At 43.3% G+C, this 18,990-nt stretch overlaps 1 protein-coding gene and 1 non-coding gene across 2 annotated transcripts in view; both read right to left on the bottom strand.

Moving 5' to 3' along the window:
* Positions 1 to 638: 638 nt before the first annotated feature.
* LOC124798700 (piggyBac transposable element-derived protein 2-like) overlaps positions 639 to 18,990 on the bottom strand; it is a 32,272-nt gene continuing 13,920 nt past the window's right edge. The window contains exon 3 of the mRNA XM_047262250.1: positions 639 to 770. Within this exon, the coding sequence (XP_047118206.1) occupies positions 639 to 770 (132 nt within the window). The remainder of the gene's footprint in view (positions 771 to 18,990) is intronic.
* On the bottom strand, positions 10,354 to 10,428 carry Trnaf-aaa. The gene has a single exon. It is a non-coding gene; the product is annotated as a tRNA-Phe (tRNA).

Genomic DNA, 18,990 nt, shown 5'->3' with positions numbered 1-18,990 from the left:
TCAATTAATTCCTCCCACCCCCGAACATGTCCAACCCCACCCCAACCACGACTACCTCCATCCCCAGATGATGTCATTTGTTTCTCTCAGCCTGCCCCTCCACCCTCCCCACCCTATTGGTGGGAGTTTCGAATTTTGGCAGCAATTCCGAGTTTTCGCTGTACAAATGAATTGACAGTTCAGAGGATGTAATATTAACGGGAATTGTTGATGGAAATTGTTTATAAAACGGGGATAGGTGGTAGAAATTGGTAAAAAAACAATTCTGAGGACGGGAAATCGGAGAATTATGCACTGAGAAGGACATAATTTGCATTTCATAGGACAGGGATTCTCTTGCTTAACTTCTGATCGCTTCATCACATCATATAGTGCGATCGCAAAGTCATTATGATACTCTGCGTTGCGCTGTAAGGCTCGATTGCAATACTGGGGTGACTGCTGTGGCTGCCTCCGTGTGACCTCCCCTCCACAATGCATCAGGTAGTGGCAGTAGCCTAACCTTGTCAGCCCAGCTGTGTTCACAACAGCCACCTTGTGGGACATTTTGGGACATGCCTACCCTGCCTCCACACCTGCTGAGGGCCTCTTGACGTGAAAGGCGCCTCGTCACATGAGCTTTCAACTCTTGGGTGGCCTTATGACACAACAATGACATATGTGCCACTTGGCCACACGTCTGGGGGTCTAATGATGACCACTTGTCTCTGCCTCCCTAACAGTTCCTCCAGCCCTCGACTTCCACACCACACGGGGGCGGCAGCCAGCAGCTGGAAATCGGCAGAAGATTATAATGTACAATGCTGCTCTCAAGGCGTGCTTTGTTGGTCATTACCACTAACAATAGTTTTGTTTTCGACGGTTAGCGTCTTCCCCCACAGCACTGTCCTAAGGAAAACAGCAACATATGTTTTGAGGGATGTAGCTGGCATTGGACTTGCCAGACTATCTGTTTCAGAATGAACAAAGGGTGTTTTTCTAAAGATAGCAGACATGTACAATATTACAACCACTTTCCAGGAAACAAAGGAGGTTTTTGGATAGGGGCTTCACAGAATTTTTTGTCTCCCACAGCAACCACATGCACCAAGCCTAGTTGAAGAAGAAAAGTGAGGTTAGCGTCCTCACACTGCAGCCATACCCTGACTAACAACAACATGTAGCCTATTTCAAAGGGTGCAGCTGATGTGAGAAATATCAAGCTATCTGTTTCCTTCAGAATGAACAAAGTGTGTTTTTTTAAAGCTAGCAGCTGCGTTCAACATTCCAGCCACTTGCCAGCAAACAAAGGCTGTTTGCCTCAGATCTTTTTCTTCCTCCCCCCACAGATGTGATATTTTCCTCAAACAGCTGCCCCAAGCCTGCTTGAAGAAAAAACAAGGCAAGTTATAACTTGCTGATATGGCATTCTTATTTCTATTGGTCTTCTACAAAATAGAGGATGGAGTCTGAAGTCATATAAAGCCCAACCCCCACCACAACCATCATCAGTCTTTGACAGCGCATAGCTATGTCGGTGTGATTCCTGCAACATGAAATGGTCATCCAGCAGTGATGCCAGTGGTAGTGGTGATGGGAAACGGCCAGACTTGGGTCAATTGCCATGTAAGTGAAAAAGTTATGCGTACAGACTGCATAACAAGCGGTTATAAAAGTTCTTTTTTCTTACTATTGCAGCATTCATTACTGAAATGTTGGTGGAACTAGAACGCCGGCTGGAAGTTGAAAGTCTCCAGCAAGCAGAAGAGGTTTTTCTGCCTTCATGTAAGTATATCTCAAAATTCTGTGTGTGATGTTCAGACAGCATCTCTTAAAGTGTTCAAATCATAATAAGTGCTTGTTCTAGAATTAGAGTAGCAGCATCTGGAAGCTGAAAGTCTCAATCAAGTGGAAGAACTTGAGCTACCATCATGTAAGTATATCTCCAAATTCTGTGTTCACAAAGCAGCTCTCAATGTACTCAGATCATAACAAGTGTTTATAAAACTTTTAATCCCGCTATTGCAGCATTAGAGCAGCAGATGATGGACACTGAGCTGCTGTTGGAGTCTGAAATGCAGCAAGAAAGTAATTATAGTTGTAATATATTGCTGTTAGACTTTTTTTCATCGCATATTGTTGTGTGAGGTATATGTTATTCATTGTTGTAGATGTTGCTACAGATCAAGAGGAAAATGAGATCCTAGGTGGGGGAATGCATCGAGAATGATGACCAGAAGTCATCACTTCCATCTGGTATGAACTTTTTACTTATTTGTGTAATTTTTTAATAGTTATGTATAATCAATATCTCGCTGCAGTGAAATTAGCTACAAATTTTTTGTTGTTGTTTCTAATAATCAATATCTTGTTGTAGACGACTTCTGTGACATAGACCTATGGCTCCACAACAACAACAATTCTGGCGAGGATGAGATGCTTGCGTTGGGATGTGAGATGGTGGCTGCTGAGAGGTGGTGCGATCTCTCCCTCCTGGAAAAGGAAATGGAGATATTTGACTGGGTGGGAGAACTATCAGAAAGATCGACTGAATTGCTCAATCCAGGGACCCAGAGTGTAATAGGTGATTATAAAGTGACTGTCATCATTAAAGTATATAATTATTATTATGGAATGGTACTTAATTGCTGTTGTTTGTTTACAGCATATACTTGAAAAATCTTGAGCATTATGCTTAACTTTTTTCCGTTATTCATATGTTACAGAGGTGACACCAACACCACCACGACAAGAACTTGCTGTGGCATGTGCACCTAGAGCTGTGATTGTGGGGGCAGGTGTCAAACACACACATGAGTGGCATGCACCACCATACAGAGCGCTGCTTGTTGCCGTGCGAGAGGCGACCGCAGCTGCTGCAGTGCCGACCCCTGCAACGCCACATACCCCCTGGTGTCTGTGGGTGGTTCAGTCAGAGCAACGATCTCTCACCCTCCAGGCTGGCGATGTTGAAGGCTCGAATAAGCAGCAGCATCAACGAGCGCCCTAGCCCCAGCCTGGACACTCCCACAGGAGCTCACTGCCGCCACCTCCTCCTACTCACACTCTGGTGGCTCGCCCTCACCAGCAAGTATGTGTGCCCCGGCGCATACCCCTCACTCTGAAGGCGCCTCCTCCCCAGCGCCTTCGTCCACCGGGTGGACACATTCGTCTCCTAGCTGTAGTATTAATGATAATGAACCTGTGGCTGGCGGTAGTGCTCTCTCCCGTTCTGATAGTGAAGGACATCAGATTAGCGACGTAATGACCCCTGTAGAGTACTCGACGGTTGCTAGGGCCTTTGAGGGACGTATCTCATTTACTAGAATTGAGAATCTGGCTGGGGGTATCGTGGCCCAGTCTGGTTTCTAGAAGCATGCCTTCTTGTGCTAGAGGAAGAGCTCCTAAAAGCCCTAGACGATCCAAGATATAATGACATTAAATGTAATGCAGTGTTCTGCTGTGAGTTGAATCACCCATCCAAACAGCAGGGTGCTGCTGAGGAGAAAGCCTTACACTACATCTACGGTGATAATGGAGTTATACCTCGGAGTACATCAACCACCGAGTGGTATCGTGACTCTGCTTTGGGTGCTATACTGGCCCAGTTTTCCGAGATGGAAGCAAGAGGGTCAGCTAAAGCACTCAGCCAAATACCACACCTCGACATCCATATTCATGTCTATGATCCGTTAAATGGAGGGTCAGCTATATCAAACCCCCTGAGGATACTGAGAAGAAGTGGGCTCCCATTAACGTTCGAAATGGAAAAGATAATGCTTGTTTTGCATGGTCAGTCCTGGCTTGTGGAAGAAAAATTAAAGAAAATCCTGAGTGCACGTCTCGATACAGAGTAGGTCTTAATATTTGTGGATGTTATAGCTTTGAAGGTATCGGGTTCCCCACAAAGATTCAGGATATAACATAATTTGAGGCACAAAATTCCAGAATATAGGTTCACATTTATGGCCTGAAGAAGAAGCTGAAAAGCAAGCTAGATGAGAGGGACAAGCATAATATAGCTTTTTCGAAATATGCAGATGACCACAATCTTCATGTAAACATGCTGCTCTTCTCTGAAGGTAATAATCAACATTACATACAGATGAAAGACATGTTGCACCTCTTTTACAGCCAATTATCCAAACATAAAGATAAGAAACACATTTGCTTCAGGTGTCTAAATACCTTTTTGGAAGAAATGTATTCAAAAAGGCATCTGGAGGACTGTGAATCCAAGGAACTGGTATGTGTTCTTATGCCTGCAGAGGAAAAGAAGTTCATTAAATTCAGGAATGCTCACCACCAGGAATGATGTCCGTTTGTTGTATACACAGACTTTGAATGTCTTCTTGCCCCTGTCATCCGCTGTGAAGGGAATCCCTTAGCCTCACATACCACCTTAACACAAAAACATGTACCATATGCAGCAGCGCACCAACTTGCATGTTCATATGATTCAAGTCTTAAACACTATGAATCTTATGTCGGCGATAACTCTGCAGTTTGGTTGCGCACTGAGCTTAAAAAACTCTCATGGGATGTTGAGAGGCTTTACAGCGCCAGCAAGCCCATGACCGAATTGGAGGAGGATAAAAATTATACTATGATACGATTAACTGTCGTATTTGCAAGCTGCTGTTAGACAGAAAAGCTGAACTCCTCATAGAGATTATTGCCATCTTGTGGGGAAGTTCTGTAGTGCAGCTCACAAAACATGCAGTTTCATGTGTCAGTTACCACGACACACACCCCTTTTCTTCCATAATTGAAGTGGGTATGATGCTCACTTTCTAGTTGAGCAATTGGTTAATTTCGGTTGGGAGAAAAATCTGGTCAGTGTCCTGCCTGAGAGTTTTGAGAAGTATATTTCATTCTCCAAACAAAGACGCCAAAAATTACGCTCCGCTTCCTTGACACACTATGTTTTATGCAGGCGCTACTTCAGAAACTCGTTGAAAATCTACCTTGGGAGGATATGCATATCATCTGATCTGCATACCCCAATGAGGAAAAATTTTAGCTTGTGACTAGAAAAGGAGTTTTCCCTTATGAGTATCTGGATAGTAAGAAGACACTCGACGAAACCAGGTTACCCAACATATCTGCATTTACCAGCATTCTCACAGGCGACGCCATAACTAGTACAGATTATGAGCATGCCATGAATGACTGGCGGGAATTCAACATTCCAAATTTGGATTAATAAGTAAGACTATATACATGGACACTGACGTGCACTTGCTTGTGGATGCTTTTGGAAGTTCCATAGTATGTGCATGGCCACATACTCTCTGGACCTTTTATTACATGGGACATGGGTTGTTCTGGGAGGCAATGCTCAAGAAAATGAGGTGCAGCACCGACATTTTGACTGATGCTGATATGCCTCTTTTCTTTGATTGCGGTATCTGTGGAGGACTTTGCCAGTGTGTCCATAGAACACCAAGGCAAATAATCCCCATATGGGTGTGGGATTCAATGCATCCCTCAATTCAAGTTATATTCTATATTTGGGTGTGAATGACTTATAAGGGCATACCATGACGCAGCCACTGCTGGTTGGTGGGTTTTAATGGGTGCCTGAAAATGAATTAGAGGGATTAGGTAAAAAAAATTGTGTCTGGCGGCTGATTCTGATGTAGGGTATGTGGTGGAAATACACTTCATATACGCTGTTAGTTTGTATGAAATAACAAGCGACTTGCTGTTATGTCCAGAGCAACAAGTTCCACGAAGAAGCACTATTCCTAAACTGATGACCACTGTTGGACACAAGCAGAGGCATACAATTCACTATCATAATCTCCAGCAGTGTCTCAGCTTAGGGATGGAGCTAGGTAGAATCTCCTGTGATTGAACAAAGCCACACACAAAGGATATTGGCAAAACCACATACTATCTAAGTAGGAGCTAGGCATAAAGAAAGAAAAACATAGCATGTGAGGTACAAAATTCATTTATTTTCATTAATACAACTTAAAAGTAATTTTACATTTTCATAAGCAGATACAACACTATTTTCACAACTCTTCTTCTTCTTCTTGAGTTTATGGATAGCAGGATACCCATAGAATTCCAGGTCTTGAATAGATGCAAACTTGGAGATTCGCTGTATCCATTTGATCTTCTCCTCGCCTTTGACGTAGATGACGGTCTCAGGATGACCGAATATTCGAAGTGACATCATCATTTCTGTATAAGGTACACCACGATCGTCCCGGTGGAGTGCATGAAAGCAACATGTTAGCCACTTTGCACCCGATGTTTTAGCATAGTTCACATCCTTGAAAGGTCTCAGTGATGCAATTCTTGCTGAGAATGTGTCCATTACACCAGCATCTTCTGTGTATGCTATGAGTGCAACATCTTTAAATATGAATTGTCTACACTTATCATCATAGAAACTTTGAATGATGGCAACAACATTCACACTGCAAGTTGTCACTGTGAAATGCTCTGCGTATGCCACAGCACTTGGTCATTTATACTGAACGTTGCACAACACCAGTAAGTGGGCAATAGTTAGTCACAAAGACATGCAGAACTAGAGCATATGCTATAGAGTGTTCTTGAAAATTTTATGAGGATTCAAATTCGATTCACACATCTACTGGTCCTGAGTTAACTATCTCATTCTGCTTAGAATACTCTGTCAGTGATTGGTGCCAGCTCCTTGAATTTCCATGGACTGAGTAGGCATCCTTCCTCTTCAACACCTTCATAGTAAGAAGCACAGAACCTTGCATGCATGTCAAATGCTAGACTGTATACATTCTGATCCCACTGTAGCAGTAAATCGTGATACGGATAGAATTCGGAATTCAAGTAGGTCCTGACATTCGTTAAATTACAGTTGTCAAATACGGTGGAATTATTTGATAAATTCCCCCTTCTGTTGGTCTGGAATGCAAGTATGACGAATCTTGGTGTTTCCAGCTGCATTGAGATTTTAATAGCCCATGCTTGTCTGCCCGCTGTCAGTAGCACCAGGTACTCAAAAACCTCCCATGAGCTGAAATTTAATGGCAGATATATACCATTATTCAGAACTTTGAAAAGCTTCCAACAATCCTCATATGCCACAGTGATGTGCGGCATTTTCCCTATAACTTTAATGGTAGTGACCAGATTCTCTTCTTGAATTCCTTGAATGTATGAGATGCTAACTGTTGTGCTCTGTACCAGAGTAAACTCCTGTTTAGCATTCATAATAATCAGCTGCCTCTATAAACCATCCCACATTTTCTAAGCCATTGAGATCCGAGGGAGATGATGAGACATACGTTTTAAGGGTTGACACTATGCTAACATTACGTGTATGATCAGCCTATACCCCATTAAACTAATAATGTATTTCCTGCAACGGGAATACCAAAGCATTACGTGTAAGGTTTGATCCCATGGTATGACTAACATCCTTTTTCTTAAAGAATCCATCCAAATATATGAACCTCTTCCATGGAAGGGTTAAAGCGTCTTGGTGCTGGATGAAAATCCTAATTTCATCGTTCTTGTTAAACGTCATTGAAGCTTAAAGTTCATGCGAGAAGCATTCCTGACGTATGATTCTCTCATCATATTCCACTGGGTGAGAAACACTGAGCGATGACGTCATTGTGAGTTTTCAAGCCTACTCTGCTTAAGGAACTCGTAGTTCGCACGTGTTATATTCTTGCGGTTCTGCTGTGAAATGCTGTGCTGTGTGCTGGTTTTATACCTTATGCCCATCTTGTCGTAGATGTAGTCGTATGATGATTTCCTTGCCATGTAACTCAACAAGAATAGTAAAATAAGCTTCGTTCTGGTGCAACTGTTAATGCAGGTTGCCTACATCAGAGGCAGGTATGCACTTAGGGGCAAACCTATTGTTCGCCTTTGATTGACAGGTACTTGACCTATTGTTCCTTGCTTTTGATTGACAGACACTTAACCTATTATCCCCCCTCCCACTCCCCTCCCCCCTAAGCAAACCTCCCCCATTGCTACTACAGGAACACTTTCAGGTCTGAGTTATCGGAATAGCCCCTCTGAAACTTATCAGTTTGATTGACTACTTAATTAAATTGATCAATTAATTAACCTCTCCTCCTCTGGTAAACCCCCTCCCCTTCCACCATCCCTCCCAGAAACTGGTAAGAAAAAGACTTAGTTGATCGGTCATTTGGAGGGAATTTGGTTGCAGTGTGTGGAATATTGTTTAAATGCTTTAGGCAATGTATAGAATATTATTTAATTATTTATGGCAGGGTATGGAATATAGTTTATTTATTTAGTTAAAGAATTTGTCTGGATATCGATTCCTGTGTATGGAACATTGCTTAAACAATTTGGCCAATGTGTGGAATATAGTTTATTTAAACAGTTTATGGCATTCAGGGCAATGTATGGAGTATATGGAAACTGGTGGCTCTTTGGTGGAGAGGAAGGCTCTCATAACAGGAAATTCAAGGGTATATTCTTTATTTATAAAAAATTCATTTTATCTCTTGCTCATTATTCTCTGCTGTTTGGAAACATGTAGGACTTGTAAGAAGTAATTACATGGGGCAAACATGTTGCATAACCTAATGTTGAGCACTCTACTCTGGGTGTCTTCACTTAACATTCAGCCCTTTGTCAGCACTTAACCGATTGTTGTGTTAAGTGGTTTTTCCATACCATCTCCATTTCCTTAAACTATTGCACTGCCTTTGATACCAAATTAAGTAATTAGTTATGTCCTCGCACCATTTTCTGGTACACTTTTCGAATTTCACATGCATTTGAACGCCATTTCTGGCGCATTCTTCTTTGTCACCCATCCACTGCGTTTTACATAAAAATTATAAATTATGCACATTAACCTAGTGTTCTGCACTAGGGTTGCTGCTCTGCTCCATGTCACCCACTCACACACACCCTCCCCTTAACTATTGTATGGCTAACACCATGTTATATAAAAATTTATTTAAATTAATTAAATCGATATCCTCACATGTATGGAGTATATGGAAACTGGTGGCTCTTTGGTGGAGAGGAAGGCTCTCATAACAGGAAATTCAAGGGTATATTCTTTATTTATAAAAAAATCATTTTATCTCTTGATCATTATTCTCTGCTGTTTGGAAACATGTAGGGCTTATAAGAAGTAATTACATGGGGCAAACATGTTGCATAACCTAATGTTCAGCTCTCTACTCTGGGTGTCTTCACTTAACATTCAGCCCTTTGTCATATGGAGTAGTTTTTTTTTTTTAAATTTTAGCATTCTATTGGTCGGTGAAATCGATAGAATATAGTTTAGACAAAAGATTGCTAATAAAAACCAAATCCCCCCACACAACGCCCGACCCCGACGCCACTAGCTTTGCACATGCCCCCAGGACTAGGGGTGCACCGGCGGCCCTGTGAAGTGACGACATGGCCATCAGCTGTCCATTTGGGTCCTTCAAGCATGAGATGGCGGCATCCCTTTCATACTTTACTCCTGAGAAATTCCTGTCGAAATATGTGTTCACATAGGCACCGTTGCTGGCGCGATGACACATAGCTGCAGTGTGGGTCCAGCGCCAAGAGATGTGTGCATAGCAGCTAAAAGGTTCTCAGTGTTATACCGATGTCACATGTCTATGTAATGGAAAGACTTGATTCAAAATCATAGACAACATTTCTGCCAGAAGGTGTAGCATTGGAGATCTGCTCACTAGTGTACATTTCTTAGGACCTCAATCAGCACACCATCTACTGTTTGTGAACCTTCTCAATCAATCGTCGCTTATAGCCCAGTCGACATATCACCAAACCTCTGACATGACACCAAGACAGAATGCATTAAAAATACTGAAGAAATATCTTATGATGGCGTGAGGGAGTTGCAAATACCTGTTTCATACCACGTTCCTTAGCCAAATCACTTTCTAGTTCGGTAATTTTACAATGGGGTTGTATCATGGGCTACGTGTAACCGCAGTGTTGGTCTGATAACATACACTCTGGCTATCACCATCTATATTCAGTTTTGCGGTATTTGTCTGGAATAACCACTTCATTTAGAGGTATTTATTTGAAACTTCCTGGCAGATTAAAACTGTGTGCCCGACCGAGACTCGAACTCGGGACCTTTGCCTTTCGCGGGCAAGTGCTCTACCAACTGAGCTACCGAAGCACGACTCACGCCCGGTACTCACAGCTTTACTTCTGCCAGTACCTCGTCTCCTACCTTCCAAACTTTACAGAAGCTCTCCTGCGAACCTTGCAGAACTAGCACTCCTGAAAGAAAGGATATTGCGGAGACATGGCTTAGCCACAGCCTTGGGGATGTTTCCAGAATGAGATTTTCACTCTGCAGCGGAGTGTGCGCTGATATGAAACTTCCTGGCAGATTAAAACTGTGTGCCCGACCGAGACTCGAACTCGGGACCTTTGCCTTTTTCGGGCAAGTGCTCTACCAACTGAGCTATCGAAGCACGACTCACGCACGGTACTCACAGCTTTACTTCTGCCAGTACCTCGTCTCCTACGTTCCAAACTTTACAGAAGCTCTCCTGCGAACCTTGCAGAACTAGCACTCCTGAAAGAAAGGATATTGCGGAGACATGGCTTAGCCACAGCCTTGGGGATGTTTCCAGAATGAGATTTTCACTCTGCAGCGGAGTGTGCGCTGATATGAAACTTCCTGGCAGATTAAAACTGTGTGCCCGACCGAGACTCGAACTCGGGACCTTTGCCTTTCGCGGGCAAGTGCTCTACCAACTGAGCTACCGAAGCACGACTCACGCCCGGTACTCACAGCTTTACTTCTGCCAGTACCTCGTCTCCTACCTTCCAAACTTTACAGAAGCTCTCCTGCGAACCTTGCAGAACTAGCACTCCTGAAAGAAAGGATATTGCGGAGACATGGCTTAGCCACAGCCTTGGGGATGTTTCCAGAATGAGATTTTCACTCTGCAGCGGAGTGTGCGCTGATATGAAACTTCCTGGCAGATTAAAACTGTGTGCCCAACCGAGACTCGAACTCGGGACCTTTGCCTTTCGCGGGCAAGTGCTCTACCAACTGAGCTACCGAAGCACGACTCACGCCCGGTACTCACAGCTTTACTTCTGCCAGTACCTCGTCTCCTACCTTCCAAACTTTACAGAAGCTCTGCTGCGAACCTTGCAGAACTAGCACTCCTGAAAGAAAGGATATTGCGGAGACATGGCTTAGCCACAGCCTTGGGGATGTTTCCAGAATGAGATTTTCACTCTGCAGCAGAGTGTGCGCTGATATGAAACTTCCTGGCAGATTAAAACTGTGTGCCCGACCGAGACTCGAGCTCGGGATCTTTGCCTTTCGCGGGCAAGTGCTCTAACAACTGGCAGAAGTAAAGCTGTGAGTACCGGGCGTGAGTCGTGCTTCGGTAGCTCAGTTGGTAGAGCACTTGCCTGCGAAAGGCAAAGGTCCCGAGTTCGAGTTTCGGTCGGGCACACAGTTTTAATCTGCCAGGAAGTTTCATATCAGCGCACACTCCGCTGCAGAGTGAAAATCTCATTCTGGAAACATCCCCAAGGCTGTGGCTAAGCCATGTCTCCGCAATATCCTTTCTTTCAGGAGTGCTAGTTCTGCAAGGTTCGCAGCAGAGCTTCTGTAAAGTTTGGAAGGTAGGAGACGAGGTACTGGCAGAAGTAAAGCTGTGAGTACCGGGCGTGAGTCGTGCTTCGGTAGCTCAGTTGGTAGAGCACTTGCCCGCGAAAGGCAAAGGTCCCGAGTTCGAGTCTCGGTCGGGCACACAGTTTTAATCTGCCAGGAAGTTTCATATCAGCGCACACTCCGCTGCAGAGTGAAAATCTCATTCTGGAAACATCCCCAAGGCTGTGGCTAAGCCATGTCTCCGCAATATCCTTTCTTTCAGGAGTGCTAGTTCTGCAAGGTTCGCAGGAGAGCTTCTGTAAAGTTTGGAAGGTAGGAGACGAGGTACTGGCAGAAGTAAAGCTGTGAGTACCGTGCGTGAGTCGTGCTTCGGTAGCTCAGTTGGTAGAGCACTTGCCCGCGAAAGGCAAAGGTCCCGAGTTCGAGTCTCGGTCGGGCACACAGTTTTAATCTGCCAGGAAGTTTCATATCAGCACACACTCCGCTGCAGAGTGAAAATCTCATTCTGGAAACATCCCCAAGGCTGTGGCTAAGCCATGTCTCCGCAATATCCTTTCTTTCAGGAGTGCTAGTTCTGCAAGGTTCGCAGGAGAGCTTCTGTAAAGTTTGGAAGGTAGGAGACGAGGTACTGGCAGAAGTAAAGCTGTGAGTACCGGGCGTGAGTCGTGCTTCGGTAGCTCAGTTGGTAGGGCACTTGCCCGCGAAAGGCAAAGGTCCCGAGTTCGAGTCTCGGTCGGGCACACAGTTTTAATCTGCCAGGAAGTTTCATATCAGCGCACACTCCGCTGCAGAGTGAAAATCTCATTCAGGTATTTATTTATTTATCGTATCCAAGACATCACCATTTAAAAAAAAAAATTATATTACAATGCAAGAGAAGCAGTTATAATACAATAATACATGGTTATAAGGTAAATTAACTACAATAATATAGAAAAGTATGTAACATATAATGATAAGCGCTAAGGATGCGAAACAGAGCGATTTTCATATCCCACGTGAAGCCCAAGGCACTGCAGCTTGAATAGCCTTGTCATTTGCTTCAAATAGGTCTTGAGTCGAACACGGGTTGTTTAGTTTCCTGCAGACCAGTAGGTGTTGTGGGTCTTGCTGTTCTCCACACTCGCAGGGCTCGTCTGCACTGATGTAGCCCCATTTCTCCAAGTTTGCTCTGCATCTTGATACACCTGTTCGTAGTCTATTGAGGGCTTTCCAGGTCGTATATGGGAGTTCAGAGCCAGCTGTGGGTTCTTCCCTGGGGCTATTCCCTGGTCTTCCTGGGTCCACTTTGTACCACAGCTCTTCTCGTCGTGCTCTAGGCGATAAAAGAGTTGCTTCAGTTGTTCGTAGGAAACTCTTCCATGATTTAAGTCGGCGAGGTTGAAGATTGTATCCGAACATTGGATGCCTGGGATCTGTCTCCTGTTTATGTTTCTCGATTTCTGCGGCAGTCCTTCTGATGTCTGGCGGGGCTATGCCCATGAGGTGGTACAGCTGCTTTGTGGGAGTTGGGCGGAGGCATCCTGTCACGATGCGTCCAGTATCAGTCAATGCTATATTTAACTTGTTCAGCGTGGGTGGAATTTTGCCAAACGGGTGCCGAGTACTCCGCAGTGGAGAAACATAGAGCTAAAGCTGACGTGCGGAGAACTGTAGGTTGCGCTCCCCATCTGCTATTTGTTAGCTTGCGGATGATGTTGTTCCTGGCACTCACTTTCACCTTTGTGGCCAAACAGTGTTCCTTGTAGGTGAGAGCATGGTCAAGTTTAATCCCAAGATATTTTGGTGTGTCGCAGTGAGATAGATGTTGTCCCTTCCAGCTTATGTTGAGTTTCCTCCTTGCTTCCTTATTACGTAGGTGAAAAGCACAGACCGTGGTTTTTGCTGGGTTTGGCTTGAGGTGGTTATTATCATAATAGTCACCCAGCTTTTCAATCGCTAAAGTTAATTTATTTTCTACCTCTTCAAAGATTTTTCCCTGGGTGGCAACGACTGTATCGTCTGCATAGATGAAGGAGCGAGCGTCCATGCTGATCGGTTGGTCATTGGTACAAATATTATACAGCAATGGGGCGAGGACGCTACCTTGAGGTAGGCCGTTTTTCTGGGTCCGCCATCGGGTCTTCTTCGACTGCAGCGTGACAAAATACCGTCTATTCTGCAACAGGCACTGGATGAATTGCGCCAGTCGGTAGTCTTTTGTGGTGTTACATATTTTTGATATTAACTTACTGTGGTTTATGGTGTCGTAAGCTGCTGTAAGGTCGATAAAGGCTGCACCTGTAATTTGTTTCCGCTCGTATCCATCTTCTATGTACTGTGTAAGGTTGAGGATTTGTCCACAGCATGACCTTCCTGGGCGGAATCCTGCTTGCTCTTTAATTATATTCTTGTCTACATGTTCTGAGATGCGGTTAAGGATCATTCTTTCTAAGACTTTATAGAGCTGACAAAGCAGGGAGATAGGCCGAACATTTTTAGGGTCTGTGGTTTTTTTTCCAGGTTTTGGTATAGCTACTATATTTGCCTTCCGCCAAGTCTTGGGGATTTTCATTTCAAGAACACATTTGTTCATCATATCTAGTAGCCACCGTCTGGTAACAGGTCCGAACATTTTTATTTGTTCTGGGCGTAGATCATCTAGGCCAGCGGCTTTATTAATTTTCATTATGGAGATGGAATCGTCTAATTCTTTCAGAGTAAAGGGGGTGCCTAGGTGGTCTTTTTCTTGAGTGCCTCTCTGTAGTTTCTTTCTTGGGTGCTTCCTGTTGGTTTTACCATTAAGTAGAAGTTGATTTGCTATTTGGTTTGGTGTGACCTTATACAAATTTTGTGTATTAGATGAGGGGTCATTATTGATGTTTTTAAGAAGTTGCCAGGCCTTTCGGCTATTCTGTTTCATATCTAGGTTTGTGATTAGATTACACCATTTCATTGTTCTTGAGGCTGATATGGCCTGGAGGAGTTCTTCTCCCGCCATAGTTGTTTCCTCTGAAAAAGGGTTTTCCTCGAAGAGCTGTTGGTAATGTTCCAGAAGAACCTTTGAGTTTCCGTCAAGTCCAGGGATATAACTAGTTCTGCAGCCTCGGGGGATATTTCTTCGGGAGACAGTTTTAACTAATTCAATGAAAGTGTCATATTTTTCTGGGCTAGCATCAAGGTTCTGCACCTCTTTGTCAAGTTCTTCAGAGAATTTGTCCCATAGGGCACGTTTAAAATTAAAACGTCTTTGGAAATGGGTGGTTGCTGGTTTAACAACTGCTTCAACGAGACATAATATAGCTTGGTGCTGTGTATGTGGGAGGGGTTCTCCCACATCCTTCCTGGTTTGATGTGCTACGTTTTCGCTGACAAAGATGTTATCTGGATTGTATCCACGGTTCTACCTGCTGCTGTTGAAGGAATATGGAAGTTTGGGGTCGTGTATTAATTTAAGGCCAGTTGAGTCTGCCCAGGTTTCTAGGTCGTCCCCACTTTTGTCTGTGTGCCTGTACCCCCAGGCTGATCCATGACAGTTGAAGTCGCCCATTACTATTTTCGTTGGTTGTGAGTTGAAGTTGGTTGGCTCACTGAATCTGAACTCCCTGCTCAGTGGCTTATATATAGACGTCACAGTGCAGGACTGTAACTCTACAGTCAAGATTTCGATGTCTTCTTGAGATGTCAGTTCTGCAGATATAATACCTAAGCCCATTTTGGCGAAGATTGCACTGCCATATTGCTTGTGTGGTCTTTCAATTACTAATTTCATTCCGTGGATCTTTGGTCTTCTATTTGTGGGGCCAATGTGGGTCTCTTGGATTAGTAAGAGATCACAGTTGTGAGTTTTACATGCTACAGAAAGTAGCACTTCTTTCTCATGAGAGAGCCCTTCAATGTTTATGGACATTATATTTAGCGCTGGCTTTGATAAAAGCCTTTTTGTGGTGTCTTGGTGTTGAGGTAGTGCTATAAGTCGATTTATAAAGCGGGTATAGCTTTTAACATGGATACTTGTGTGCACTTGTAGAACCAAGACGGTTTGTGATAGTATATGGTGGTGTTTTTTAACATATAGCTGTTTGTAAGACGATTACGCATCTTGTTCTAAGACACAGTGGTAGCAGTCGCAGGAAAAACTTATGAAACATGTCCATCCATCCCTGATTTTCGGTCAGTAGTATTTCGTATGGCCTGCAATCAGTTATTGGTGAAGTATTATACTTATTAGTAGAGGGTGCATGATAGGTTCTCCTTGAGCATCAGGCTTAAGAAATATGTGTGTGTGTGCATGTTCCAACATGTGCAAAGGAAATGACTATGTCCAGTCATAAGGAAGGTATGGATCTGACGTGGAATACTGTAGTAGAAAAGGGGAAAGTACGTCAAGTAATAAGAAATGCACAGATATTTCTATTTGTAGAGCCACAGCCATCAGTGAGGTGTATTTCCAATACTTTGCTCATTGTCGAATGTCATCCAATTGAGACCGCGATTGTAGCATTTAACTGTAAGTGTAGCGATCAAATATATATGTGGCCGATTTTGTTGGACGATTCTGTCTAGGGATGCGTGCGCGCTGGCAGTGGCGTGTGACGCGAATGATTGACGTTTCCCGTTAATGGCAGGAGCCGTCCGAATGGAGAGGCCTGTTGGGATGCAGGAATGTATTTGACTTAACCATGTCGTGCTCTAGACTGCCAAATTTTGAACTAACACTTAGTACGTGTTGAATAGCTTTCTTGATCGCATGGAAATTAAGAAGATTCAATATGTACGTGTGTTTGCGCTGGAACATTATTCCCTCCCATGTAAATTGTCCAATTGACTGCTTCTGCACCTTTCGCGCCTTTATTTAGTTGAGGGAACATCGATTGTGGTGTGCGCATCTAGCAGGTGAAAGACAGATGGAAGACACGTTTGCTGGTTCTCTAGACATGAGAAACACCTTAGTTGACTTTGTAAATTATAAGGATGATTTTGAATCTGTTATATCAACGACATTGGTATTTGCGAGTGGAAATATGAGTTTCTTCTTTTTTTTCGTGTTTTCATGTAAGGGTCTACGCAGATGGAATAACTTTCTAGTTACTCAGTGGGTCACAATGATTTCTTAGTCAGGAGAAAATTGTGTGATGTGGGTGGTGGAAGTTATACGTGGAATGCACTGACACAAATCCCGACTTGGGGTTCTGAATATATGTATATATAAAAGTCGCCACTGTGTGTTGGCTGGATTTTCAAGTATCGACAATACCAAAAGGTTTCATGAAAGTGGTGAAATCGACAAATCGAAAAGGCTCTAGGGCTTTTTAAAATTGTAATTACATCCTTTATTCAATGACAAATACGTAATGGCAGGAGGCTTTTTTGCAGTGTGAAAATGTCACCCAGTTGGTGCAAGTGCGGGCATATCATAATTTGTTTTTATACACCTATAATTGATAGTCAGAAACGTTATGCTGATGCTTGAGTGTAAAGGTACCGTGGCTTATGTTGCGACATACGTTTGTGATAAGTAATCAAACTACTGTTCACATAAAAAGAAAAAAAATTATGTATGTCTAGTCGTAATGGAAGGATAGACTGGACATGGTGAATTATGATTTCAACGCACTGAGGAGTATATCCGAACGTAAGTCGTCATAGATTCATTTTGTAAACAGCTGAACAATATAACAACGCAAGTGTTCAACTGGATCTGCTATGGTATACAAACAGAACGGACAATACGGCTGTAACAATACGTCCCCTCATCGGCACCCCTAAGCGTACCCTCGCATTTTCCTTGTTCTATCGATAAATAACCGATAGTTCTGTACTGAGAAGTTACACTGTAACTGCAATATATGATCTGAAGATGGGCAGTTAGCCTGAAACCGGTCATTGAAAATAAAAAATATCGATCAAAGACTGAAATGCTATATTTTTATTTAAAGAACGATCACGGCAATCCCATTAAGACAATCATGTCTAGATTTGATAAATCTATTGATAGTGACGTTGATTACAGTACACCAACCCGCGTCAGTGATGTCTTCTCAAGCATTACATCCGTGGGTGCGGTATTCATTACCAAATAGTGTTGGACACCTGTCCTTCATAACACTTATTTGAGAGTATCTTGGTAGGATGGAGCACCTTCGAGAAGCACTGGTTCGAGGACTTTGTCAAATAATTTGCTAGGACTGAGGAGAATCTAGACATATAGCTGGTGTGAGTGTAGGCATACCATAATTTTTTTTGGGTGCTGTACAGACATAAAACATAATTCCACTGTCTGTGTAAAATGTGTATATATTGCAGTGTAATGTAACTGTGGCTTATTTCGTGGCATGACCAGAGAAAATGAATGTATGTCCTATCGTGAAGGATGTACAGATTCAGCGCATCAATATCCTTAAGAGTATGAGAGAGACTTTTACTTGGAAAACTATGCATGCTGTAGATACTGAGATTCGTTCCAGAACCACAGCCGTCAAGAGGAGATATTACCTATACATCGATCGATTTCAGACTACAGCAATAACTGTAATATTTAATTGTAGTTACACTGGTAAATATGTTCCTGGTTCCCAATATTCATGTGAGTCTTCCATGTATTTGATGATCTGCAGACAACTCTTGCAGGGTTGAACTGTCAGTGCAATGTGGCGATCTGTGTAAAATAATTTTGCTGCTGTAAGTCTCAACTGCAAAAACAATGGTGGCTGGTGCTCCCACACCGGCAGCAGCAGCAGTTTGATGGGTAAATTCAGTGATGAACGGGCTGTCCTGTTAGGAATGCTAGGAAGAATGCAACCTGTGTTATTCTGGGAAGCACTGCAACAGATTTTTATAGCGCATCCAGAGGGGGGGACTGTTATTTACATAGACACGTGACATTGGTATAACACTGAGAACCTTTTAGCTGCTATGCAAACATTTCTTGGCACGGAACCAGCACCGCAGCTATGTGTTATTGCAATAGCAACGGTGTCTAGGTGAACACATATTTTGACAGGAATTTCTCAGGTCTCAAGAATGAAAGGGATGCTGTCGCCTCATGTTTGTGGAAACTGAATGGACACCTGTGTGTGGCTTGGGAGTTGACAGCTGCGTGATTAGTTCGCAGGGGCCACTGGCGCACCCCAAGTCGTGGGGGTGTGTGCAGAGTTGGCGGCGTTGGCGTCGGGTGGCAGGATGTGTTTTTTATTAGTTATCTTTTGTTTAAACTATATTCTATTGATTTCACCAACGAACAGGATGCTGCAATTTTAAAAAAAAACTACCCCATAGATGTGAAGAATATCGATTTAATTAATTTGCATAATTTTTTTTATATCAACATGGTTTTAGCAGTACAATGGTTAAGGGGAAAGTGTGCTTGAGTGGGTGCCATGGAGCAGAACAGCAGGCTAAGTGCAGAGCGCTAGGTTTAT

The sequence above is a fragment of the Schistocerca piceifrons genome, chromosome 1, assembly GCF_021461385.2.
Source record: "Schistocerca piceifrons isolate TAMUIC-IGC-003096 chromosome 1, iqSchPice1.1, whole genome shotgun sequence".
NCBI lineage: Eukaryota > Metazoa > Arthropoda > Insecta > Orthoptera > Acrididae > Schistocerca > Schistocerca piceifrons.
Note: the sequence above shows the minus strand (reverse complement) of the source record. Positions and strands in the feature narration are given on the sequence as shown.